At 48.5% G+C, this 27,517-nt stretch overlaps 1 protein-coding gene and 1 long non-coding RNA gene across 4 annotated transcripts in view; one reads left to right on the forward strand and one right to left on the reverse strand.

The window, feature by feature from the left end:
- Positions 1-27,517, forward strand: part of LOC119972561 (sodium/potassium-transporting ATPase subunit beta-1-interacting protein 3) — a 610,138-nt gene that overhangs the window by 266,433 nt on the left and 316,188 nt on the right. For all 3 annotated transcript variants that reach the window (XM_038809469.1, XM_038809467.1, XM_038809468.1), the window contains exon 2: positions 25,002-25,139. In XM_038809469.1, the coding sequence (XP_038665397.1) occupies positions 25,002-25,139 (138 nt within the window). The remainder of the gene's footprint in view (positions 1-25,001; positions 25,140-27,517) is intronic.
- LOC119972562 lies at positions 1,802-12,364 on the reverse strand. Its single transcript, XR_005462079.1, has 4 exons — positions 12,277-12,364; positions 11,844-11,979; positions 10,272-10,329; positions 1,802-1,885 (listed from the first exon to the last, which is right to left on the reverse strand). It is a non-coding gene; the product is annotated as an uncharacterized LOC119972562 (long non-coding RNA).

Consider the following 27,517-nt stretch of genomic DNA (forward strand, 5'->3'; position numbering starts at 1 on the left):
CATTAGGAATTTTGTAAATACTATTTTTCAGGTCATAAATATCCATAATTTAGTTTCTACTTTTTCCTTTCCCATCCCTGAAGATGTTGACTTCTGGACTGACATATCGCTGCAAGATACTGACCATATTCTCATTGCTTTCACACGTGACCATTATTAGCTATGGGTCTTGACAGAGAAGACCTGCAGGCTAAGTAACTGTAGAAGACATTACAACAAGAGTCAATCTTCTCCAACACCCAATAGTAAGAAGATTACTGTGGCTCAAAAGTAACCAATCAATTTGGTTAAGGACTGCACAGACCTAAAATTTAGTAACTTGAACATTATTAGCCTGTGTTAAGTCAACTTATTCCTTTTAATGCAGGCAGTTAACAGTCTGACACAAAGCACGTTGGGGAAGTGTTTCAGTACAAATAAACACAGCCTTAAAGTAAACAAAGAAACATGAAGCGGGATTCTCCGAAATGGAGGCAGAGTGTCCGTGCCGTCGTGAACGGCGCGGAAAGGGCGCGGGCACTACCGATTCTTGCCGCCACAGGGGGCCAGCAGGGCACTGGAGTGGTTCATGCCGCTCCAGCCTCCCTTCCCAGCGCCAACTGGGCGCTGCACCAACCCTCACATTTGCAGTGGTGCTGCGCCAACCTGTGCATGCGCGGGGGACTTCCTCAACGCGCTGGCCCCGACGCAACATGGAATGGGGGTTCAGGGGCCGGTCGGATAACAAAATAGGGCCGGGGCTGGAGGGCCGGCCCGCCGATTGGTGGGCCCTGATCGCGGTCCAGACCACATCAGAGGCCCCCCTCGGTGAAGGAGCCCCCGTCCCCCCGTCCCCCCCCACAGGCTGCCCCCGACCCTGCACGCAGAGTTTCCGCCGGCTGCAAGCAGGTGTGGATAGCGCCGGCGGGACTCTGCCGTTTCCGCGCGGCCGCTCGGCCCATCAAGGCCGGAGAATTGGCAGCCTGGCCGCGGACAGTGGCCCGCGACTGGCGCCGGTCCAATCGCTCCTCGGAGAATCGCGTGCAAGCGTCAGGGCCGCGTGGCGCGGTTGCGCTGATTCTCCAGCCCGGCGCTCAGAGAATCCCTCCCATTATACTTTCAGCATTTATATATGCTCAAATGTAATTTGTGTGGTTTCCTTTTCCCAAGTTTCATGAAAACAGTTCATACAAATTTTAAGCCAGGCAAAGGATTACTTTCAACTGAAGCAAAACTGGACTGACATATTCAATGGTACTCTGAATAGAATATTCGTTATCACCTCTAGTTTCATGGCTGAGGTGATTATATTCTGTAACGTCCCGGCCATTAACTTTTGAATAGTCCATTATCTATCTTGATGAGATGGGATGAACACCTTTCCATGTAACTATTGTTCTTGTAGAATTTTTGTCTCTGCTTGAGAGGTAATGATATAAAAATACAAATATGAGGTCCAGTACAGTTTCAGTTTGAAGTTGTTCTTGTTATCAGAAAGTGAGAAATTTGATCGGAGGATGTCCAGGCATATATTCCACATTGAACCTTCCAGAAAACTGGTCAACTAATAATGCAATATGCCAGATGACTTGTGGCAGCTATATTAAGTCAATGTCTTTGCTGGATTTTAAAAATCCTTTTGAAACGTTCAATATTTGTTTGATCAGCCGATTTAATCAAAGATTAATATCACTCATGCAAAAGCCAGATCATCGTGACAAAGTTGATAAAAGGAAGAGGCTTTTTGAGCTATTCCTGGTTCATGTTTCCTGGATTTCATGATAAACTACCTCCTGGAGGTCTGCGAGAATAATGCTCACCTTAATAATGAAGTAGACTCGCCCTCCAATTCACCCTCCCCTTTTATTTCTGAGAACAGGCTTTGACACATTCCACTATTTCATAGCTAAGAAAGAGAGCACATAAATGGCACAACTTATCAAATTGACATGCTTCACAGCAATGAGCACAAATACTATTCATATTTTTAGTTATTTGTTACAAAATGTACTACAAAAAACAAAAACCATAAATAGGACTTGGGTAATTTAGAATTTGAGACTCCAGTCGTACGCCTGATCGATCCTTAAATGTAGACTGCAGCCAAGAATTAGAATTCTAAAATTCATCAAAATGACCAATAATATGGGCAGTATGTAATTTATATGATGTGTTGAACCTTAGCATATCAATGTTGAAAGGAATTGCATTATCATTTATCCTAGAGTTTTTGCAACTCGGCCAGGTAGGTCAAGGCTGTTAAGTACAGTAACTCCCAAATGTTCAGTAGTTAATTCTAATTTTCCACTAATTCTAACTGCGTTAAGTATCTTATTTTTCTGTTTCCTGTGAATGCTTGCAGTCTTTGCATACCTTTACTTTCTAAATTAGGTTTACTTCTATAATATTTTATTTTGAGCCAACCATGTGTGAAAAATAATTGGGCCCTTCCTAAATGTACTTTATCTGAATCCAAACGTGAAGATGGCTTTTTATAATCTAGTTGGGTTGATGAAACTAAAATTGTGATAAATCTTGATGTTAGTCAACCTTGCTGTCCGCTTTTAAAAATAAAACAATGGATTAGCAAAAGCTATTATGTGATAATTTTTGATTTGGAATTATGGGGGCGGAGGGGGGACTTTAACTGTGTACAGGACCCAAGGACAGACAGGTCGAACCCCAGAACGAGGAAGACCTCGAACATGGCGCAGATGGGGGCGGTGGGCCCATGGAGATTCACCCACCCAGGGGAGAAAGAGTTCTCCTTCTTCTCCCCAGTCCCAGAACTTATACTCGAGGATTGACTCCTTTGTGATCGGAAAATCAGTGCTGGTCAAGATGGAGTACTCCGCAATCATAATCTCCAACGACGCTCCACATTACATGGATGTTAGGTTGGAGACAGGCAGTACCCAACGTCTCACATGGAGGTTGGGTACTGCCTGTCTCCAACCTACTGACCGACAAGGCCTTCAGCGAGAGGGTATCACAGACTATGGCGGAGTACACGACAAACAACCAAAACAGGGAGGTACTAAAGGCTGTGATTAGAGGGGAAATTATCGCCTTTAAAGCGCGAAGGGATAGAGAAGAGAAAGCGGCTAGGCAGCAGCTAGTCGACTCCATACTGGAGGTAGACCGTAAATACTCCAAGGCCCCGACCGTAGAGCTCTTGGCGGAGAGGCAAAAGTGACAAATGAACTTTGACCTGCTCTCCACGTGGAAAGGAGTGCACCAACTCTGCCAGTCACAGGGGACTCGATATGAACACGGGGACAAAGCCAGCTGCCTGTTGGCGCACCAGCTGAGAAAGCAGGCAGCCACCAGAGAGATTGCGCAAATTAGGGACAACAGAGGCACTCTAGTCATGGACTCAGACAAGGTGTACAAGACCTTTGAACACTTTCATCGGGGACTGTATACCTCAGAGCCCCCACCAGAGGACCAGGGGATCAAACAGTTCTTCGATGGACTGGACATGCCAGTCGTGGGGGAGGACAGTAAACGGGGCCTGGCAGCACCACTAGAACTGGGAGAGATCATGGAGAGTATAACCTCCATTCAGGTGGGGAAAGCACGGGGACCAGATGGGTTCCCGGCGGACTTCTACAAAACATTCACGACAGCACTGGCCCCACACCTGCGGGAGATGTTCATAGACTTGCTGGCAAGGGGCACACTGCCACCTACGCTAATACAAGCCTCAATCTCGCTAATACCTACGAAAGACAAAGATCCAACCTGAATGTGGTTCATACAGACCGATCTCGCTACTGAACGTAGACGCTAAAATATTGGCCACGGTCCTAGCCAAAAGGCTAGAAGACTGCATACCAGAGGTGGTCGCAGAGAATCAAACAGGCTTTGTCAATGGTAGACAGCTAACATCGAACATCAGGCGCCTGCTGAACGTGATCATGACCCCATCCGGGGACAGAGGACCTGAGGTGATCGTCTCCCTGGACGCAGAAAAGGCCATTGACAGAGTCGAGTGGAAGTACCTTATAGCGATGCTGGGCTCGGAAAAGGATTCACCTCATGGGTGAAACTCCTGTACAATGCTCCCATGGCAAGTGTATGGACAAACAACACCAGCTCCCAGTACTTCCAGCTGCACTGGGGCACCAGGCAGGGATGCCCGCTGTCGCCGCTGCTGCTCGTCCTAGCGATCGAACCATTAGCGATCGCTCTCAGAACAGCAAAGAACTGGAGGGGGATCCAAAGAGGAGGCAGAGAGCATGGAGTCTTGCTCTATGCGGATGATCTGCTCCTCTACATCACGGACCCACAAAACAGCATGGAAGGAACCATCAAGCTCCTGAAAGAGTTTGGTGCCTTTTCGGGCTACAAACTCAACATGAGCAAAAGTGAGATCATCCCGGTGAACCTGCAAGGGGGATGGACAGCATTGGTCGGACTGCTGTTTAAATAAGCCCAACATAAATTCTGCTACATGGGGATCCAAATCGCTCATGACTGGACAGGGATCCACAAATGGTACCTAACCAGTCTGACAGAAGAAGTCAAAAAGGACATGCAGAGGTGGAACACACTCCCACTCTCCCTGGCAGGGAAGGGTCAGATGATCAAAATGAACGTTCCCCAGATACCTCTTCCTACTAAGATCCATCCCGATCTGTATCCCCAAGGCATTTTTCAACGCACTGGACAAATTAATTATAGTGTTTGTATGGGGGAGAGAGAATGCTATGATCACAAAGATGGTCCTACAAAAAACAAAATCCAGGGGTGGGCTAGCCCTCCCAAACCTACAATTCTACCACAGGGCAGCAACAGCAGAAAGGGTGATGGGGTGGATAAAGGAGCCAGATGCCGAGTGGGTGTATGCGGAGGAGGCCTCCTGCAAGGGGACCTCCCTCCGGGCCCTCACCACGGCGGCACTCCCATCCCCGCTCAAGAAACACTCCAGCAGCACAGTCATGATAGCCACCCTCCAGACATGGAACCAACTATGGCAGCAATTCGGACTGACCGAAATGTCTGACAAAGCCCCCGTCTGCAATAACCACAGATTCACACCAGCACTCACCGACGCCACCTTCAAGAAACAGGATAGGGGGACACTGACAGTCAGGGACCTATACACTGACGGTAGGGTCACAACACTGGAAGAACTACTGCAGAGATTCCAACTAGCTAAAGGCAACAAACTCAGATACCTGCAGCTTAAAAACTTCCTACGGAAAGAGACAAGGACATATCCATGACCACCATGACAGACACTATTAGAAGAGCTACTGGACACAGCCATCCTCGGCAGAGGGAACTGTAGTGACATGTATGAACGACTGCTCGAGAGGGCTGACACCGAAGTGGACACGACAAGGAGGAAATGGGAGGAAGACTTGGGGTTTGAGATAGGGTGGGGACTCCGGAGCGAAGCACTGCACAGGGTTAAGTGGTACCCAGAGCCCACTTGACCAGAACCTGAATGAGCAGGTTCTTCCCAGAGGTGGAGGATAGATGCGAATGGTGTCAAGGAGGCCCGGCCAACCACGCCTGCATGTTCTGGTCTTGCCCCAGACTTGCTGGGTACTGGAAAGCCTTCTTCGAGGCAATGTCCAAAGTGGTGGGGATGAGAGTGGAGTCATGCATGAAAGTGGCAGTCTTCGGGGTTTCAGACGAGCCAGATCTCTTCATGTGGAGGAGGGTGTGCGCCCTTGCTTTCGCCTCCCTGATCACCCGCCGTAGAATCCTGCTTGGTTGGCGATCAGCAGCACCACCTAAAGCTGCAGACTGGCTGTCCGACCTGTCAGAAAGTCTCAAAATGGAGAAAATGAAAAACGCCATCCGTGGGTCAGAAGAGGGCTTCCACAAAACATGGGAGCCATCCACCCGACTGTTCCGAGACCTGTTCGTGGCCAACACATAAATAAATAAATAGCCAGGGGGAAATAGCCAGGACAAGATAGAAAGCGGAAAACGAGGGAGGACCGGGGAGTGGGGGGGGGGGGGGGGGGGGGGGGGGGGGGGGGGGCGGCAAGGTGAGGTAGAAAAACCCACCAAGAAAACATGGGGAACAGCAGTGAAAAATGGGGGAAGGGAGGAGGGGGGGTCAAGGAGAGAGGAGCTGGAGGGGGGGGGGGAGGGGGGATAGGGAGGATTGTAGGCTCAGCCAGCCAGACAGCAACAGACTGTAAATAGAGAAACCTAAGAAGGAACCTTTGTGACTGTACAATAAATGAAAATGAACAGCAATGTATATAATTTTGAAAATGCCAGTAAAAAGGTTGAAAAAAATAATTTTGATTTGGAATTTCTGTCCAGTGTAACTTTGTTATTTTGCGTCTGCTCCTTGGCTGAGTTACTTCAACAAAACAGATTATGTTCGGATAAATCAAAATACCGTGGATGCCGGAGATCTGAAATACAAACAGAAAATGCCAGAAAGGCTGTGTAGGCCGAGCAGAGTCTGTGGAGAGAGAGAAACAGCGTTAACTTTCAGAATCCAATATGACCCTTCTTCAGAACTCAGTTTGCTTCCTTCTCCACAAATGCTGCCAGGTCTGTTGAGGTTTTCCAGGACTTTCTGCTTTTATTCTGATGTGCCATCAATGAACACAAGACGGGTAGTGAACGTAACTGAGGCTTTAATAAGCTAAACAGAAAGCCTCCTGGCCTCTGATCCCGAACTGGGTCAGAGGCGGAGACCAGCCACCTTTATACTGAGCCCGAGGGGGCGGAGCCATCAGGCAGTGGTTTACCACATTACATGTAATACAGTAGCAGTTTACCACAATACACATATTATACACTACAGTGGTTTACCACATTAACCCCCTGTTAAAAAAAAGGGTCCAGCGGGGTGAAGTGGACTTAAAGATCAAGTCTATCAGGGGTCTTGAGCTTCCACCGTGATCGCCTCAGTCCTGGCTGTGGTGTGGGCACCGGTGTCGAGACCTGCGCATCCGGGAGCGTGTTGTCCTTTTCTTCACCCAGTAGTTGAGACGGTGGAGTGCCACGTAGGCATATTGTGGATTGGCATGGAGGAGCAGGGTCTTCTCAATGAGGGGGATCTGATTCATGACTCCTCGCATGCTTCCGGAGGAGGACGGGCCGTGGGACTGTCAGACAGAATGGGAGCGAGAACTCAGAGGTGGACTTCCTGGGTAAGGCAAACATAGTTTGTGAGGGTCTCGTTGGTGGCAGTACACAGGAGCAACCGGATGGAGTGGAGCGCATCGGGGAGGACCTCCTGCTAGCGGGAGACTGGGAGACTTCTGGACCGTAGGGCCAGGAGGACGGCCTTCCAGACCGCCGCGTTCTCCCTCTCCACCTGTCCGTTGCCCCGGGGGTTGTAGCTGGTCGTCCTGCTAGAGGCGATGCCCTTGCTGAGCAGGAACTGATGCAACTCGTCGCTCATGAAGGAGGAATCCCGATCGCCATGGATATAGGTGGGGAACCCGAACAAGATGAAGAGACTGTGCTAAGCCTTGTGGTAAGGATTAGTAAGACCAGTAAGACCAGTGCTCATGTCAGATGTCAGGGCATGGAATGGCAAAGGGGAATCTTGAGTATTCGTCAACAATGTTGAGGAAGTACACGTTACGGTCAGTTTGAAGTCGATGCTGAGGCGCTCAAAGGGGCGAGAGGTTAGCGAAGAGTGAGGGTGGGGCAACCTTAAGGGTCGCGAGACTACAGACGGTGAGGGGGGGGCAGGGGTCCACCAAACTTTAAAGTAAGGCTTTGGAGGTGGCACTGGAAGTCGAGCCCCAGTAATAGGGCAACGCAGAGATGGGGAAGGATGTAGAGTTTAAAGTTAGTGTACTCTACACCTTGTACAGTAAGGGTCGCGACACAGTACCCCCGGATTTCTACTGAATGTGATCCGGAAGCTAGATAGATTTTCTGGGTCGCGGGTAAAATTGGGAGAGAGCAGTGCCTTACCGTATCTGGGTGTATGAAGCTGTCTGTGCTTCCGGAGTCGAAAAGGCAGGCCGCTCATGCCTGCTGAGACTGGTCGAGCGTGATGGAGGCGAGCTGCGGAAGGTGATGGGTAGACCGGTCAGAGGTGGCGGTGGCCAGGGTACAACCGGGTGAGCAGGGCTCCCGGGAAGCTGTGGAGTGGTCCCAGGATGGCTGCCCCCATGGGTCACGGGTGGCATTGGAGATGGCGTCAAAGATGGCGGCCCCCATGAGTCACGCGTGGCGGGTGAAATCAAAGATTGCGGTGAAGATGGCGACACCCACGGGTCACACATAGCGTGTGGCAGCTAAGATGGCGGCGCCCACAGGTCGCACATGGCGGGTGGCGTGGCAGTTGGGGACGGCCCCAACAGGCAGCAGGCAGCGCTGCTGGGCCTAGGAGTTTTAGGGAGAGATCGGGCCTGGCAGGCTTTCGCAAAATGGCCCTTTTTCCCACACCCGTTGCAAGTCGTGTTCCGTGCAGGGCAGCATTGTCTGGGATGCTAACCCTAGCCGCAAAAGTAGCACTGCGGGTTTCTGGCGTTGGCAGGCTGCTGCGCGGCACAGGCTTGCGCCACACTCAAGTCGGATGATGGCGGTGCCACGAGGTACACGACGGTGCGGCATGGTCGGAGGTTTAGGCCTCCATGTTCCGGAAGGCTACCTCCAGCGAGTTTGAGAGCTGCACTGTCTCTGGGAGGCCGAGTGTACCCTCTTCTAGCAATCGCTGGCGGATGTAGTTCGATTTAATGCCTGCGACATAGGCGTCCCTGATCAGCAGCTCCGTGTGTTGGGTAGCCGATACCGCCTGGCAAGCACAGTTCCAGCCGAGTACCTGCAAGGCACGCATGAATTCGGCTAGTGATTCCCCAGGGCATTGTCGCCTCGTGGCAAGAAGGTGGCAAGGTGGTTACACCTCCTTTACAGACTTTTCATATTTACAGACTTCAGCAGCATTATTGCCTCCGTATATGAGGGGGTGTCCCTCATGAGAAGGAAAACTTGCGGGCTCACCCGTGCATTGAGGATCTGCTGCTTTTGGAGCTCAGGAAAGTCTTCGGTGGAGGATCCGTGGTACGCTTAGAAGTAGCTTAGCCAGTGCTTGAATGTTGAAGTGGCGTCAGCTGCCTGTGGGTCCAGCTCCAGGCGATCAAAGATGAATTCATCTTTGAAGTTTAGCTTATTAAATTGATGTGCCATCAAGATGAGTAGTGAACGTAACTGAGGCTTTAATAAGCTAAACAGAAAGCCTCCTAGCCTCTGATCCCGAACTGGGTCAGAAGCGGAGACCAGCCACCTTTATACTGAGCCCGAGGGGAGGAGGAGCCGATAGGCAGTGGTTTACCACATTACATGTAATACAGTAGTAGTTTACCACAATACACATATTATATACCACAGTGGTTTACCACATATTCCAGGTTACATTAGGAGCTTGAGTGCACCTCGATGTGGCTTTGTTCCTTTTAATCCAATCCGAAAGCATTGAAGCTGTGTAGAATCAGAATGAGTGCTCAAAAGAGGAGCTGAGATGTGAAATGACAGATCCCCACAAGGCTGAAAATATTGTAATGAGGATTTCCCTGAGCTGTTGCAAGATGCAATTTTATTTGAAAGAGATTTCAGGGAAGGATTTGTACATAGCACAGTCTTCACATACTTTTATCTCTTCTAATATAACCAAAGGAGATGATTTATTTGACATTGTAATTATTCATTCCCTGTTTACAACCAGCAGTTTTATTATTGTGTAATGCAATAACTTTCTTGGGAGAAAGTGACACATTCTGAAATGGACACGTGCATTTAAGTAGATAAAGTAAGTGGGAATGATTTTAGTTGTACTGGTACTAATCCAGCTGAGTGTTTTTATAATCACCATGATACTAACAATGCTTTTAATTACCATTCAGTTTCCTACAAGTACATTTCTGCTTTACTGCTCACATGGTGCCAGCAACATGCAGGATCAATTAATTCTTAGCAGCACAATAAATTAGAAACACTCAAAGGAACATGGGCCATGAAACGTTGTTCCCTACCGCCCCTGGTGTCAGATCTGTGGAAGACTGAAACTCACAAAATGTTGGTTGGAATGCTAATTGCCATTCCTCTTGTGGGCAGCCGCATTATTTGGAAGTGGAGCAGAGGCAGTAGAGAGTGTTAGTTGTGTGCAGAGGGAGAGGGAGGAGATCTCTTTATAGAAAGCCTTTCCTACCAAGGATCTTTAGGAGGGTGGCATGGTTGCACAGTGGTTAGCACTGTTGCTTCACTGCGCCAGGGTCCCAGGTTCAATTCCCTGGTCTTTCTGGCCCATGGCAGTATTGTGAAGGCACTTACCTTCTCTCCAAAGCAATCCTCACCTTAGTTAAGCTGCGGAGTCCTTTGAGACCAGTGAAACACAGACCGCCACTGCAGAATCTGAAAAAACAAGTAAAATTGGAGGCATCAGACTCATGAAAATATTTAAATTGTGAACTCACCTCCTGGGAGAGGTGGCTGCTCACCCTTTTTCCCACCTAAATAAAACCTGGAAATGGGTGCGGGCAGGTTTACGTTTAAAAAAAAATTATACCTGACTTGATCCCTAGCTACCTGTATTTGGGTGCTAATATCCAGCCCGATAGTTAAGTTAAAGCAAACTTGATCCAAGTAGTTCCTGTCGGGCATATCTGGCCATGCCTCAATTTTAATATTCTGCTGAAAAGCCATCAAGATTTGAAACATTGGGCGCAATTCTCCCAAAAGGAGACAAAGTGCCGACGCTGGAGTGAAAACCGGAGTGTTTCACGCCGGCGTCGGAGGCCACTCCTCGCCCCCTATTCTCCCACCCCCAGAGGGCTAGGAGCGGCGGCACGTCAATTTTGCGCGCCAGGCCTTGGAGCCCGCGTCAAAGCGGCGCCGCCTGAATGACGCGGCCGGCGACGCCTAAATGATGTCACCCGCGCATGCGCAGGTTGGCCAGAAGAATGGAGCATTGATCTTGCGGGGCGGTGGAGGGAAAAGAGTGCGTCTTTTAGAGACGCCGGCCCGACAATCGGTGGGCACCGATCGCGGACCAGACCCCTCCTGAGCACCCCCCTGGTGCTCGTTCCTTCCTCCTCCCCCCCCCCCCCTCCCCACAGGCCCCACACGTAGTGGTCGCGCGCTGTTCACGCCGGTAGTGATCAGGTGTGGTTGGCACCAGTATGAACCGGTCGGATTAGGCAGGCCGCTCGGCCCATCCTGGCCGGAGAATTGCCACTCGACCGTTAGAAACGGCGAGCGGCGATTCTCCGAGCGGCCTGTCGTAAAACACGACACACCGTTTTGGGGGGGTGGGAGAATCGCGTGCGGGTGCCAGGGCGGCGTGGCATGAATCGCCCGGAACTCCCGCGATTCTCCCACCCAGCGTGTGGGTCGGAGAATCGCGCCCATTAGCTCTGTTCCCTCACTACAGATGGTGTCAGGCACGCTGCCAAGATTTTCCAGCGTTTTCTGTTTTTGTTCCAGATTTGAGCGTGTGCGGTAATTTGCTTTTATTTTAAAATACTCATCTTTGTTTTCAAATCCCTCTCAGCATCACCCCTCACTATCTCTGTAATTTCCTCCTGCCCACAACTGAGATGCTCAATGAGTTTAGTCAGCACAATGAAATTGCCTGGCTGTTGGGATTCTCCTTTCCCGGTTGGAGCACCCACCCCAAACCCCCCCCCCCCCCCCCCCACCCCACATCAATGGGAAATCCCATTGACAAGCGGTGGGAAGAGAGAATCCCATTGCCAGCGAGCAGCACGATGCTGAGAAACACATGACTGGCAGACCTGAGAATCCTGCCCCTGATCAATAATCTCAATGCTGTTTGTGGAATCTCACTGTGTGTAAATCTGCTGCCACATTTACATACTTTACAGAAGTAACTACACCTTAAAAGTACTTAATTGGCTGTGGCCCACCTTAGTCTGACCTGAGTATATGAAAATTGCCATTTAAATGAAAGTGCTTTTATTCTTCATTCAATAGATTGACATTTCCTATTCGGTGTTAATTGGTTCCATGATTGTCTTCACATTATGAATCATTGCATGATTCCTGCAATGGGAGTAATGGAAATGGAGTAAATAAAATGCAATTTACATATTACTAAAATAAATCGACCTTCTGCAATGAACCAATATTTTTCAATATGTTCATTTTAAAGAGATTAATGTATGATAAGCTTGTTTCATTGCTTATAGTGTATAAAACTGAGCTCAACATTATTCTGCAACTATAGTAGTTTTGGACAATAAAAGCCAGTTATTTGGTTGGTGTGCAAGGACATTGAACCATTGTTTATATTCAAATGTTGATATTACAATAAAATACCTTAATTTATATTTACTTTACCTAGTTCACTGATGCCTTAGCGCCCTAGAATATTCGCAAGGAACTTAATGATACATTAATAATTCAATTGTCGTAAGGCATTCGATTGCTTCTTAATTTAAAAGTCACTATCGAAAGACTTATATTCTGTTTAACAACATTTGCAATTGGCTAAGAATTACTCTAGGGTCTTTGTCCTTTGGAACATTCCAGAACAATGAATGTACAATGGTTGCTAAGTTACACTTCCTGACAATAAGACCATAAGACATAGGAGCAGCACTCGGCCCATCGCGTCTGCTCCGCCATTCAATCATGGCTGATATTTTCTCATCGCATTTTCTCAATGATCATCTTTGTCCCGAATCCTAGTTCACTTACTGTTCTGGAGACTATCCCTACAGTTCCCCGTTTGCTATCTCCTGCTGTCCTCGCCCTGCTCCTGCCTGCATGCCTCACGTCATTACTGCCTGATAATCAGGCCTGGATTTCAAATGAGGCCCTGGAGTTTAATTGGTTCATTTAGCTAAAATAAGGGGCGGGATTCATTCAGCCCTGCGCCGGGCCAGAGAATCCCTGCGACTGGCGCGAATCGCCGCCACGCCGCAGAGCGGAGAATCGGCGCCATTGGTGCCAGCGTGGTTGGCGTGGCGCCGGTTGGGGGCCACTCTACGCGGCCGGCCTGCCGATTCTCGGCCAGGGATGGGCAGAGCAGCTGTCGTAAAAATGGCAAGTTCCGCCGGCGACGTTCACACTTGCTCTCAGCCGGTGGGACCTCGGCGTGGAAGGGTCGGGTGGGGGCGGCCTGTGGAGGGGGAGGGGGCGCCCGACCCCAGGGGGGGCCTCCGATGTGGCCTGGCCCACAATCGGGGCCCACCGATCGGCGGGCCGGCCTCTCTGGCTGAGGGCCTCCTTACTTCTGCGCCGGCCCCTGTAGCCCTGCGCCATGTCGTGTTGGGGCCGGCGTGTTGAAGGACGCCACTGTGCGTGCGTGCGTTGGCACGGTGCCACTGCACATGCGCGGATCATGTGGCGCCTAATTCACGCCGGGATCAGCAGCTGGAGCAGCATGAACCGCTCCAATGCCGATATGGCCCCTTTTGCGGGCCAGAATTAGTCGTCAGGTCGGCCCGTTCACGCTGTTGTAAAATGTGACAGCATATATGACGGCGTGGACACTTTGCTGTGGGATTAGAGAATCCCGCCCTGAATGTTGAAATATTTGAGGCATCAGTGGAATTTATGTCGGAAGCTGTATAGTGATCTGCTGAAGTTGCACCTTCAATTCTAGTGATCAAAACATGGGAAAAACATTCTTTGAAATGATGCAAAGGAAGGCAAAGGCCGGTCCCTTGAACCAAAAAAAGAGTCGTAAGGAAATTTTGAATGAATGTGAAATTTTCAGTCTTATAAGATATAAGAAGGACCATTCCTCCTCGATCTTGTACATTCTAGGGAATACAAGTGAAACTTACAGAAACAGTCCTCATAACTTAACCCTCGCAATATCATTTTGGGAGTTAGTAGCCCTGTGCTAAGTTGAAATTGATGTAAGCAAGGAAGGAAGTCGTATTTTTAAACTAAATGTAACGTCTTTTGCAGCATCATCTCACGAGAAGCCAGTAAGATAAGAAAGGATCTGATTATGACTTTCTAAGCAGACTGTACCAGAATATGTAGCCCAGCAGTGCAGCACTGGAACCATTAAAACATTTATGTTGCATAAATCCCATTGAAAGCCAGCTCCTAGTGGGATGCTGGTTTGTTTTCTTGTTTTGTCTAGATATTGTTCACAAAAATAAACTATTGATGGCCTCTTGATGGGGACGTATGTTTGCTCTGGCTTCATGTATCAAAGCAATTTAATATTGCACCATTCATGATTACTAACCAGTGTGGTTGTGATTGCTGTTTGAATCCTGGGTCACCACAGCCATTTATTTTTAGTGTTTATGTTTGTAGCTGTGGCTGTAGAAGAACTGGAAATGATGTAGCCTTCTGTACTGAATATAAAATATTGTTGTGTACTGTAAATCAGTCTTGTAATGACACGCATATTTCAAAATTTGTAGCTTTATTTCCATGTGAGAGTATGGGAATGTAGGACAACTTTGTTTGAATGAACCTCAGGCGTAATGAAATAGCTCTTCCATCATAACGCAATATTGCATTCCCTTGCATGACATAGGGGTGTGCACATAACCAAAAGTACATGCAATTTTAAAGCATTATTTTATATTCCATTTTCATTTGCCTCAACAATTTAGTTTTCCTGCTTGATTCTCACTTAATTATAGTTTCTGTGGATCTCCCGGGAGCTGTGAGGTAATTGTCAGTGCTACAGATTTGCGCTGCTGCTCATGATTAATTTTTGGTCAAATTGCATTTTGATGTAGATTTATCAAATCTCATTGTTGGTTTAAAATGACCAGTGTTCGTTTTCTTTCTTTTAATTTCATCCCTTTATTCTTCTCCTGAAGCTAGTCAGTTGTGACGAGCGTACAGTCCTTTGGGTGCCTGGAACATCTTGGCACCTTGTCTAATTTACGTTCATCACATGGAAGCTTAATCGGTGAGTGTTGGCAGACAATTGAGCGCAGCAGACATGAAAATTGAGCCCAATACAATCCCAACCAAAAGCTCACCCTTTTAACCAACCACACCTCCACTGTTGCTAAATTATCAGACTGCTTATCCAAATTCAGTACTAGTTGGGAAGAAACTTCCTCCAATTCAACGTAAGGAAGAGTAAAACTGTTGTGTTTGGTTTCCGCTCCAAATTCCCTTACCTAGCTACCGACTCCATCTCCCAACTTGACAGCAGTCTGGCATTAAGCCAAGTGGATCACAAGCTTGGTGTCAAATTTGACCCGAGATGAGCTTCAAACATATCTTGTGCCAACGATATATTTGTGCCATCACTAAGAGCCCCTATTTCCACCGTAACATCGCCTGATTTCACCCCTGTTTCAGCTATCTGCAGCTGAAACCCTCTATCATGGCTTTGTTACCTTTAGAGTCAACTATTCCAATGCAGTCCTGGCTTATTTCATAGAATTTACAGTGCAGAAGGAGGCCATTCGGCCCATCGAGTCTGCACCGGCTCTTGGAAACACCCCACCCAAGGTCAACACCTCCACCCTATCCCCATAACCTAATAACCCCACCCAACACTGAGGGCAATTTTTGGACACTGAGGGCAATTTATCATGGCCAATCCACCTAACCTGCACATCTTTGGACTGTGGGAGGAAACCGGAGCAGCCGGAGAAAACCCACGCAGACACGGGGAGGATGTGCAGACTCCACACAGACAGTGACCCAAGCCGGAATCGAACCTGGGACCCTGGAGCTGTGAAGCAATTGTGCTATCCACAATGCTACCGTGCTCCCCCTCCCACATTGTTTTGTTTTCCAAATATTTTTACTGGTATTTCAAATAGCAATTACAGAATGAACAAGAAAGGAAGAGAAAAAAAAACTGGGTTTCACCCATAAAGTATCGAACAATGATATAGGTTTGAACGACCAGCCACCTTGTCACTATTTCCGTGACTGGGGCTGCAATGCTGAATAGTATTTACATTTGTACAACAATGTTCGACATTCTGAACAGTCTACCCTCTGTATTCTACCCTCCCCAAAATTCTGCTGCCCATGTATTAACTCCACAAGTCATGGGTGGGATTCTCTCAGCCCGGGGCTGGACTGGAGAATCGCCGCGACCGGCGCAAATCGCACCACGCCGCCCCGACGCCAGGACATGATTCTCCGCAGAGTGGAGAATCGGTGTCATTGGCGCCGGCACCGGCCGGGGGCCGTTCTACGGGGCCCCACCAGCGATTCTCCGCCTGGGATGGGCCGAGCGGCTGTACCAAGAAACCAGAGTCCCGCCGGCGCCGTTCTAACCTGCTCTTAGCCGGCGGGACCTCGGCTTGGAAGGGTCCAGGGGAGGATTGTGGGGGGTTGGGGGGGTAGGGTGGGTCCAGCCCCGGAGGGGGCCTCTGCTGTGTCCTGGTCTGCGATCGGGGCCCACCGATCGGCAGGCCGGCCTCTCAGGCTGGGGGCCTCCTTTCTTCCGCGTCGGCTCCTGTAGCCCTGCGCCATGTTGCGTCGGGGCCAGCACGGAGATGGGAGCCACTGCGCATGTGGCGTTGGCGCCGGTGCCACTGTGCATGCGCAGACCCCGCGGCGCCTAGTTGACACCGAGATCAACAGCTGGAGCGGCGTGTGTCACTCCAGTGCCGTGCTGGCCCCTGTAGGGGCCAGAATTGCTGATCCTGAGGCCATGTTGATGCCGTCGGGAAACGCGGCGGCGTTTACAACAGCCTCAAGATCAGAGAATCCCACCCCGTTTCCCCATCACCTCACTGCCCAATGCCCAAGCAGTGCCTTGATTTTAAAATTCTATCCTTATCTTCAAAGTCCCCCATGGCCAGGTTCCTCCCCCCATGGCCCATCACTCCATACCCCTGTAATCTCCTCCAGGCCCACAGCCCTCCAAGATATCTGCGCTCCTCTAATTCTGGCCTCTTGTACATTTCCATTGATGGCTGGTTCGTCAGCTGCCTGGGCCCCAAGCTCTGAAAATTCCCTCCCTACAGCTCTCCATTTCGCTACCTCACTTTCGCCTCCAGGTCTCTTTTATTAGGGTTTCTCTGGGGTTCTCTTAAAATAGCGGTCTCTGGGGGTGGGGAGGTGGGGGTGAGGGGGGGGGGGTCTGGTGGGCATGGGCAGGATATTGTGGGGGGGGGGGTAAATGTGGCCCTCCGATGGACTTTGGGGCAACTCCCTTGGTCCACCGCGAGGCCCACCGTGTCAGGTAAACGCTTGTCAGGATCTGCATGAATTCTTGCCCACGTGATTCCTGGCCCAGAGAACTGGAGAATCATGAGGGCCCAGAGAATATGGTGCCCGACCCATTAATAGGATGCAAATGGGTCTTAATGATTTGCATCCTCCTGCTGACCTTGCATCACTTGATCAAGGTGCGAACCTTGATCCTGATGCCAGCGGAGCTTCGGAAATGCCCGGTGCCGATCTCATTTTGCACCGCATCGGGAACAAGCGGCAAGCAGTGGAGAATCCAACCCTGGTCACTCTTTTCATAATACGCATTGCCAAAATTATATTTGGATATGATGATATATGCTGCAGGCACTACAATGTAAAGTGCTCGACAGAGCAAGGGTTAACATGGGACTGGAGTGTGGCACCGCCCACAGTGTGATGTATGTAGTCACATGGTCAGGGAACAGTTTAGAACAGAACTCTGTGCAGCTGGCCTGCATGGTGCTAAAGCAACATAATGCAAGACCATACTTGGAACTATAAATAGTTAAAGCCTACCAATAAAGATGTTTATGTTCAAGCACACAAGCTTCAAGATCTCATCAATGACCCACCACCACGGCAACATAAAGAACCCGTGTTACTATGTACATAATATGACACTGGCCAGCTGTGAATAGAAATTGTGATGGTCATATATATTTATAGATTAAATTAGGACGTATCTAAATTTCTGTCATATTCAAAATGGCCAACTAATTCTTTTGTGTCAGTATACTTATTTTGATCTGATGTTGCGAAGATTTACCAAAGCGTGAAATGATGTCTGGTGTGAGAGATGATAGCCAAGCATGTGTGACTGGGACTGTTGCAGCTGAGTAAACAAATAGGATCCAGCTGTAACTCTGCAGTTTCTAAACTGGATAATCTCATGTGATTGTAATTTAAACAGTGGTCATATTATGCCACATGTCTGCAATACTGGGGTAAAATCTTCACTTCAGGGGCAAACAGTGGTTCTGGAAAATTGTATCCAAAGCTGCACCTGTTTAGAAAGTGTTTTTCTCTCCCAGGTTTCTGCTCAAACTCATTTGCGTAGCACCAAGAGCAAATACCGCTGTGAACCAACACAATCAGACAACATTTAAAAGCTTAATTTTTTAAAAAGCAAAATTTTGTTTCAAAAATGTATTTCATATACTTAAGAGTGGCAATCTAGCAAAATTCAATTAAAATGGCTGAAGAAAAGTCTATCAGAAATAAAATAAGCATTTTTAATCACAAATGCCAATCCATCTAATAGTGACCTGAAACTAATGACTGACATTTACTATTAAAAACATATAATATAATTTGATAATTATATTGGGATGCAATAGTTAGTTTCTTGGTATGTTAAAACAAAAATAATGTTCAAAAGCTTTTAAAATATACATTTTAGTATTCTTGTGCTCGTAAAGATACTAATGTCCTGCAAACGAGCATAATTAGTGAAAATCCCTAATGGTGATGAATTCACCTTGAAGCCGAGGCCTGTTTTGTGGGCAGGGCCTTCTTTCAGCATAGAATCTCAGGTCGTGCTGAGTGCAAATTGCCCTTAAGATTTCTCAATCTTTTGCACTTGTTCGTCCGATTTTAGCCGAAGTGTTGCAAAAGAAACAGCACAGTCGACTGAAAATGCCAGGCTACTATTTTTCAATGTAGACTAACATTAGGAGGACTGTGCCTTCAATTGTATTGTTTGGTTAGGATTAAAGTGTATGAGGATGTGTAAACCATTGGATTTTCCATGCAGTGAGTTTACCTGAGAAAACGTTGTTGTTCTATTATTGCTGATTCCTGGAAGGGACGTTTCTCATGTGCACCAGTTCACATTTATATTGTGCCATCAGTGTGGCAAAATGTTCCAAAGCACTTTATAAGAGCATTATCAAATAAATATATTTTTGATATTGATCCACAGAAGGAGATACCAGGTCAAAGTATGAAAAGCTTAGTAAAGGTGGGAGGTTTATAAGAGCATTTTGAAGGAAAATAGAGGTGGAAAAGCTGAGGGAGGAAATGACAGAGTTTAGGGCCTTGATGGCTGAAAGCATGACCTCTACTGGTGAAGTGATGATTGGGGATGTGCAAGATGTCCTAATTCAGGGAGTAGAGATTTTGAAGACTTGTAAGGCCGTAAGAGCCAAAAAGTGAGTGGTGGGGATTTGGGGGGGGGGGGGGGGGAGGGAGGCTATGGAGGCATTTGAAAACAATTATGAGGATACTAAAACTGACATTCTGTCAGATTGGGACCTAGTGAGGCCTGTGAGTACAGCGTGCTCAGTGATCAATCGGCGGGATTTTACTAAATGGGAACAAAGTCCCAAAGCGAGCAGGTGTAGCCGCATGTTTCCAGATGCTCGCGGCGCCAAGAAACACAACGTTTTAGAACAGCACTCAGATTAGATAGGGAGCCTCAGCGGGAACCGCGCAGCTGAAGCCGCCACAGCTGTTTTCTCGGCTTTGCCCGAACTCCTCAGTGTAACAAGAGGTGTCCCTACTGTGTTTAGTTGAATACTGGATTTTACAGATTTAAATACTTATGACTCCAATTGCTCCAAGCTCAGGACACAAATTGTGGAGAATAATACATACACAAATAATTGTTTGCACAAAACACAATGAGGCAACAGAATTACAAATATAATATCACACAGCATTTCCAGACATAATGAGGCATGATTTTCTCATTAACTGGTAATAGTGACAAAGTAGACAAGGGTATGAAGTAGAGAGCTTCACTTTCTAACATTTGCTTTCTCACGATCAGGAAGAAAAGCAAGAAAATGTACTCTCCTGTCATGGTATTCATTTTCCCTTTTCCAGTTCTAGCTATAGTTCTGGGACTAACTAATGAAAGAAATTGATTGCTTTATTTCAGCAGTGAAGGGTTTTATTAGTTTAAATCTGCATCTACAAAATATCTTTTTTGGTTATATTCTCACCTTCCACCCCACCTAATCACGTGCCTATCCAAAAACTTTGCTACTCATAAATTAACTTGCATCAAAAGCGCTCGAACGGCCACACTGCACCTGAAAAGCAGCGCGCCGCAATGCAGTGTGGCCATTAGAAGCTGGGAAACCCCATTCCCAGGATGTATCCAGCTCGCAATGCCTCATGAGATCTAACATTGCGATGGAAATCCTGCCCATTGTAGGCAGGATCACCTTTTGGCAAATCTGCAGTTTCCCGAGGCACCCGGGGCATTGGGGTCTATCTCCTTTGCTTTGGAGACCTCGGGTGAGTGCTGTTTAGTACCACGCTCCACAAACGGGGACGAGAGAGAACGCATTTGTGGGAGTCTCCACGGGATTCGAGGCCCCCAGGTGCGTGCCCTTTGGGCAGGGTTGTACCCTGGTACTGCTGGTAGCACAACCTCGGTGCCAGCCTGGCACTGCCAGTTGGCAGGTGGATTGCCACGGTACCTGGTTGGCACTGTCAAGGTGCCAAACTGGCATTTTTCACGGGATGGTGATCGGGCCTGGGATGTCCAGCACAGGTGTTGGGGAGTGCAGGGGGTGCTTGGGGATCCCCTCATAGTGAATTAGGGCCTGGGGGGGACCCAGAGATCGGGGCATCTCTTGTTACACTGAGGAGTTCCGGCAAAGCGGAGAAAACAGCTATGTGCGGCTTCAGTGGTTAGCACAGTTGCTTCACAGCTCCAGGGTCCCAGGTTCGATTCCCGGCTCGGGTCACTGTCTGTGCGGAGTCTGTACATTCTCCCTGTGACTGCGTGGGTTTCCTCCTGGTGCTCCGGTTTCCTCCCACAGTCCAAAGAGGTGCAGGCTAGATGGAATTGGCCATGATAAATTGCCCATAGAGTAAAAGAAAAGACAGGTTAGGTTGGGGTTACTAGGTTATGGGGATAGGGTGGATGTGTGGGCTTAGGTAGGGTTCTCTTTCCAGCAGCTGGTGCAGACTCAATGGGTTGAAGGGCCTCCTCCTGCACTGTAGATTCTATGAGCGGCACAGTGGTTATCACTGTTGCCTCAATGCACCTGTTCGAGTTCGAGGGACCCGTGTTCGATTCAAGCCTTGGGTGACTGTGTAGTGTTTGCATCGTCTCCCCATGACTGCATGGGTTTTGTTTGGGTGCTCCAGTTTCCTCCTACAGTTCAAAAATGTGCTTCACAGCGCCAGGTTCGATTCCCGGCTTGGGTCACTGTCTGTGTGGAGTCTGCACGTTCTCCCTGTGTCTTCGTGGGTTTCCTCCGGAGGCTCCGGTTTCCTACCACAAGTCACAAAAGACGTGCTGCTAGGTGAATTGGACATTCTGAATTCTCCCGAACAGGTGCCAGAATGTGGTGACTCGGGGCATTTCACAGTAATTTTATTGCAGTGTTAATATAAGCCTACTTGTGACAATAAAGATTGTTATTATGTGCGGGTTAGGTGGATTAGCCATGATAAATTGTCCTTAGTTTCCAAAGATGTGTAGGTTAGGTTATGGGATGGGGCGGGAGAGTGGGCCTGGGTGCGGTGTTCTTTTGGAGGATCGGAGCCCCGCAGGCTCCGGATTCCCAACATAAGTGAATTAATCAATAATAATTTTATGTTTGCCTGAGATTATTGACCCTCCACTGGTCCAATAACTTGCAGGCACCAGAATTAATCAAAACATTAAAAAAAACATTTATTTATAACAAAAGAAGAGATAAACATGTAATGGTAATAATTGAACATTGGTCTGCTAATCTAATAACTCCCCAAACCCCATCTCACCCTCCACTCAGACACACAAGACAGATATACGGAGTTGGTTGGAAACGGATCAAAAATATCAGTGATTAAAAAAGCCTGAGATGAATATTTGCAGCTCAGTTTTGTAGTCTTTGTAGACAGCGATCTTGAAATTATCAGTCGATTTGGAACTCATAGGATCTACCTTCAATTAGACCTTGTGGACTGTGATGTGTTGGGCGGGGTGGGTCAATGTGGACTGCACTTGATGCAGTGTAGCGAGAGACAGACCTCCAACACTTGATAAGGTGCAACACAATTTTATTTAACGTCTTAACTATTACGCATGTTCAACTGTGGGTTGACACTATGCTGACTTGACTGGAGACCTAGTGCTAGCCTGATCAGACTTTCTGGCTACCGCATGGTGTTTGCACTGACTAGCTCATGAACTCTGACTGTCTCAGAGGCTGGGTCCCGAGAGAGCGGGAAACCTGGTGCCCTCTGGCTTTATAGTGGTCGTGTCCTGTCTGGTGATTGGCTGCCTGTGCTGTGTGCTTACTGGTCATCCTGTGTGTCAATCACTGCCTGTCTGCACTCCATTATATACATAATATACATTATATTACGACAGACTGCAGGAATTCTTCTAGAGCATCACTTTCACTTGCTTGATCTCCACCAGTTTGACTCATAGTTTCATGGAGACAATCTTAGAATCCCCTGAATGAGAGTTTAAAAGAGGGCTTTCTGTCCACTCTGCCTCTGGAACACCTGTCTGCAGATCAAGATTAACTGTAGTCAAGAGAAAGTAAAAGACCTTTTCTTCTAGATCTCTAGAGATCTCAGAATAGAGCTAACAGCACTGAGCCTTCCCCAGCATCCAAACAGGCTTTCACAGATCTGACTGGAGTCTACCTGTAGTCTTTTGATTGGAAGTTTAACTTCAAAGTTCTGACAGGATAGAGAGACTGCTTGTAGCATTTAAATCAGGAGTTAAACCATCACAGGCCTGGCTGGATAGTGTGTTTCAAACCTCGTTAGCCTCAGCTGAGGGAACCTGTTCTTCCTAAGGTGTAGGCATTACTGAATTAAAATGGAGCAGGCGCTTCTTCATTCCAGAAACCTTTGGGGCTCTTCACTAATCACAATCGAGAATAGAGTATTCCCGGAATCCCAGAAGAGGAGTTTGACTGCAAGCCACGTTAATCAAAATGACATTACTAGTTATGCCGCATTGCATGGAGGGGAATCTCCTTGAGCCAGTCCAACTAGCAGCTTGCAGCGGGAGGGGTTCAGTTCAAAACCAAACGTCGGTAGTTTAAACGCAATGTCTGCAATTCTGCGGCAGCCAGCAAGGCAGGAATTAGAAAGGGAAAACAAGGATTGGAAAGAGGTTCCTTACAACTGTTAGGGCACCTACCCATGAATATAAGATTGACTGTCTTTTTCTGATTGGCATGATGTGACGTGTGCTGTCCAACAGGGGTCTGTGTTAGTGCCTCAACATTATACAGTTTATGATTTAGATGAGGGGAACAAAGGCATGTTGCAGATGACACAAGGACATGTAGGAAAGTAGGAAGAGGACATGAAGTTGGATACAGATAGGTTGAGTGTGTGGGCAAAAGTTTGACACATGGAGTATAATCTGGGAAAATGTGAAGTTGTTCATTTTGGCGAGAATAAAAAAAAGAGTATTACTTAAACAGAGAATGACTGCAGAATTCTGAGGTGCAGAGGGATCTAGGTGTTCTAGTGCATGAGTCACCAAAAGTGAGGCCATGAAGGGATTGGAAGAACTGGATGAGAATTTTAAAATTGAGGCATTTTGCTGGATTGGGAGTTTATGGCACATGGGCGACAAGTGAACAGGACTTGGCGTGGTGGATGCAGACAACAAAGATTTGGAAGAGCTCAAGTTTACAGAGAATGAAGAGTGGGAGGCTGGTCAGGAGACCATTGGAATAGAGGTCTAGAGGGCAAAAGGTAACATAGGCGTAAATGCGGATTTCTGCAGCAGTTGAACTAAGATAGGGACGGAGAACTTTCATTGTACGACACTAATACTGGTATTTCCTAATTCATTACATCACCCTACTAGTTGCAAGTTTTTAAGGGACACAAACTACTAAATATAATATAGTCCACAGTGAAGCTATGTATTTGGGTATTTTTACATTATAGGAATGTTGCTAATGTGAGATAAGCAGTTGTTTTGCCATAAATGAAAGTCACTGGGAGGGATTCTCTGATCCTGAGGCTAAGTGTTGACGCCGTCGGAAACGCCGTCCCGTTTCTCGATGCCGTCAACACGGCCCCAGGACCAGCAATTCTGGCCCTTAAGGGGGCCAGCAGGGCACTGGAACAGTTCACGCCGCTCCAGCTGCTGATCCGGCCATGGAATGGGTGCCGGGGGATGCGTGCATGCACTGTGGGTCCGGCGTGAACCCGCGCATGCGCAGTCCCACCGGCGCGATTTCCGCGCATGCGCGGTGTCTTCCTTGTCCGCGCCAGACCCGACCCAACATGGCACATGAGTACAGGCGCCGGCACAGAAGAAAGGTCAGGAGACAGAGAGGCCAGCCCGCTGATCGGTGGGTCGCGATCGCGGGCCAGGCCACATTGGAGGCCCCCCCCCGGGGTCGGACCCCCCCCCCTCCCCCCCTCTCTCCGACGCGGGGTGGGAGAATCCCGCCCAACATGTTTGTGGATATGATGACATCAAAAACCCATGGAATGTGGATCTACAAACAAGCTGTTAGACTAAAGGGCTTCAATACATCCTGAGAAACCCAAGATAATACCCTCTTAAGTACTTGTGACCCAGCAGAACCCAACATGACCACTATCTGATTACAAGATAGAAATGAGAAATGGATAATGTAAAGTATCAAGAAATGAAACCAATACATGTGTCTATGGGGCTTGGGGTGGAGAAGGGGGAATGGTGGAGTCGGGGTTGCTGATTGCTGCCCTGTTATGATTTACAGAATCCAGTCGCTCTAAGCGGCGGGAGTCTTTGAATTGTTGCAGTAGATATTAAATGACAAGTAATTTTCATGAAAAATTATATTTTATGCTCTATAGCCTTTTAATTACCTGAAAATGTGTAGTGCTTTTGCAAACTTGTGCCAACTGTATTTCTCGTGCCGATCATAATATGAGTTGAATATGCCTATAACTCCGCTTTCAGTTTCTAAAAAGTATTTTCTTGTCTTCTCTTATAGCTGGCAGCATTGGAGAGACAGATCTTTGATTTCTTAGGTTACCAGTGGGCTCCAATTCTGGCCAACTTCCTTCACATAATTGTTGTCATACTGGGCCTCTTTGGAACAATTCAGTACAGGCCTCGCTACATCATGGTGGTAAGTTATCAACTTGCACAATGTGATAAAAGGAAATAAAATGCTGGACTAATGTTCCAGCAAATCATATAACTATGAATAGAGCAATAATCTAGAAAAGCTCATGTTTGATTTACATTGATAAAAATGATGGGGCTGTTCTACTTCTGTAATCTCAACACTGCACACGGCTAAAAGGCTAAGCTGAAGGCCAGGCAGCCTGTTCCTAGATCTCAGTCACTAGCTTGACAATTGATGCAGGACAGGTTCATGGAGAGTCGCCCTCAGATTTTTGTTCATCTCCGTAGTGATGCACATGATCTCCCGCCTGTCCCCTCTCTCTTACTGGGATCAATATTCTGATGAGTCACAGGTGTGAACCGATGCTCTACAGTTCTGCGGCAAAATGGGTCACAGTGCCAACCATATTAAATTGCCATGGTATTGAAAATTATAACAACAAACAGTGATAAAGATTTCAACTGGAGTCAGGCTTTGCAAGGAATATGATACATAGTTGCGTGTTGTTCTAAACTGTCAGTAGCTAGCGCCTGGTTCAATTGGCGTTATGAGTGGGTGTCCGGGGTACAGGGTCTGGGGTCCGGTGAGGGGGGCCTGCTGCAGCCGGGTGTGCCTGGGCAGGGCGCTCCGGGTGGGAATCAATGGGGGAATGGAAGATCTTGGGTGGGAGTCACCACTGTTTGTCAGTCTACCACCCTCTCCCAATGCCTTACAGATGTTGGTGCTCGAGGAGGTGGCCAATGTGCCGGACACCGCCCCACGTCCTGAGGACTGGCCACACATCAGGCCAGGGAGGGACCTAGAGGGGGAGTACCGCTACGCGCAGGTGTACAGGAGTGGCTGGTCATTTGAACAAATGACGGTCAGCGCGTGCCACAGGAGGCTCCGCCTCAACAAGTAGACAATGCAGAGTCTGTGCCATGTCCTCGCGGGCTTGACACCACATGGAGGAGGAGGACACCCGCTTCTGATGGCCGTCAATGTAACCACAGCCCTGAACCTTTAGGTCTCAGGATCATTCCAGGGCTCTCGTGGGGACCTGTGTGATATCTCGCAGGCCACAGCCCACAAGTGCATCCGACAGGCCAGGGATGGCCTGTTTGCCCAGGCGGAAAACAACATCATCTTTGACATGGTCCAAGCCAAACAAGATCCCGGCAGCAGGTTTCTCCGGCATCGCAGGGATGCCCCAGGTCCAGGGGTAATAGATGCCATGCATGTCGCCCTGTTCGGGGGATCATCTGGGGGTGTCCTACATTAACAGAAAGGGGTTCCACTCCCTGAACGTACAGCTTGTGTGCGACTACCAGATGAAGATAATACATGTGTGTGCATGCTTCCCAGGGAGTGTCCACGACAGCTACATCCTGGGGCATTCGGAAATCCCCGGCCTCTTCGAGGAGCACTCCAGGATTGGGGGCTGGCTCTTGGGGGATAAGGGGTACCCACTGACGACCTGGCTAATGATGCCAATACGGAGGCTGGAGACAAAAGCGGAGATCCGGTTCAACAAGGCCCATGCAGCCACCAGGGCTCTGATTGAATGGTGCATCGGACTGCTCAAAATTCTGGGCTCGACCACCAGTACACCCCCCGGAGGGTCACCTACTTTGTGGTGGTTTGCTGTGCCCTCTATAACCTCGCACAGCAGTGTGGCGACATGTTGGAGGTTGGTGATGAGGCTACCTCCGAGGAGGATGAGGACGGGGATGATGAGGCAGCGCCAGTCCAGCAGGGGCTGGAGGACGAGGTGGGGGAGGAACCAGAGGACCAGTTGGAGGCTGCAGGACAGGCGGCAGGGGCGAGGGTCCGGTAAGCCCGGAGGGCCAGGGAGGCCCTCATACTGGCCTGATTCACTCAGGTCGTGGCCTGTCCGTCACCCCCACTCCCATTTCCCACCCTCCCAGGATATGTGTCACATCACTCCAGGGTACTGGGACTATTTCGCGTCGTCAGCGGCTCATTGCCGAGGGCAACGGGGTGATGATAACCCGCAGAGAGCTGAGCGTGATGCTCCTCAATCTATGTCATAGTCTGACCCCTGCCTGTCTGCTGAGTGCTCTCTCACACCCATTACCTGCACGGGGGGGATACTTGAAGAGATGGGCCAACGGTTCGGAGGTCGGCCCGCATTGTGGAAGAAAGTGACAGAGGCATCATACTGGTTGTGCACGGGGGTGTTTAATGTGTAATACAATTCCCCACTCTCCCGATGCTGCCGCCCTCCACCTCCCCCACACACCCTCACCCCCTACCTACCCCCCCACCCCGTCACCCCTCCCCAGTGCTCTCAGTGATCCATATGTGCCTCGCCTTCCAAGCTCTACCACTGTGTCTAGATGTGTCCCCAGGATGCACATCTGAGGTGGAGGCAGCCA

This window comes from Scyliorhinus canicula, chromosome 10 (assembly GCF_902713615.1).
Source record: "Scyliorhinus canicula chromosome 10, sScyCan1.1, whole genome shotgun sequence".
NCBI classification, from domain to species: domain Eukaryota; kingdom Metazoa; phylum Chordata; class Chondrichthyes; order Carcharhiniformes; family Scyliorhinidae; genus Scyliorhinus; species Scyliorhinus canicula.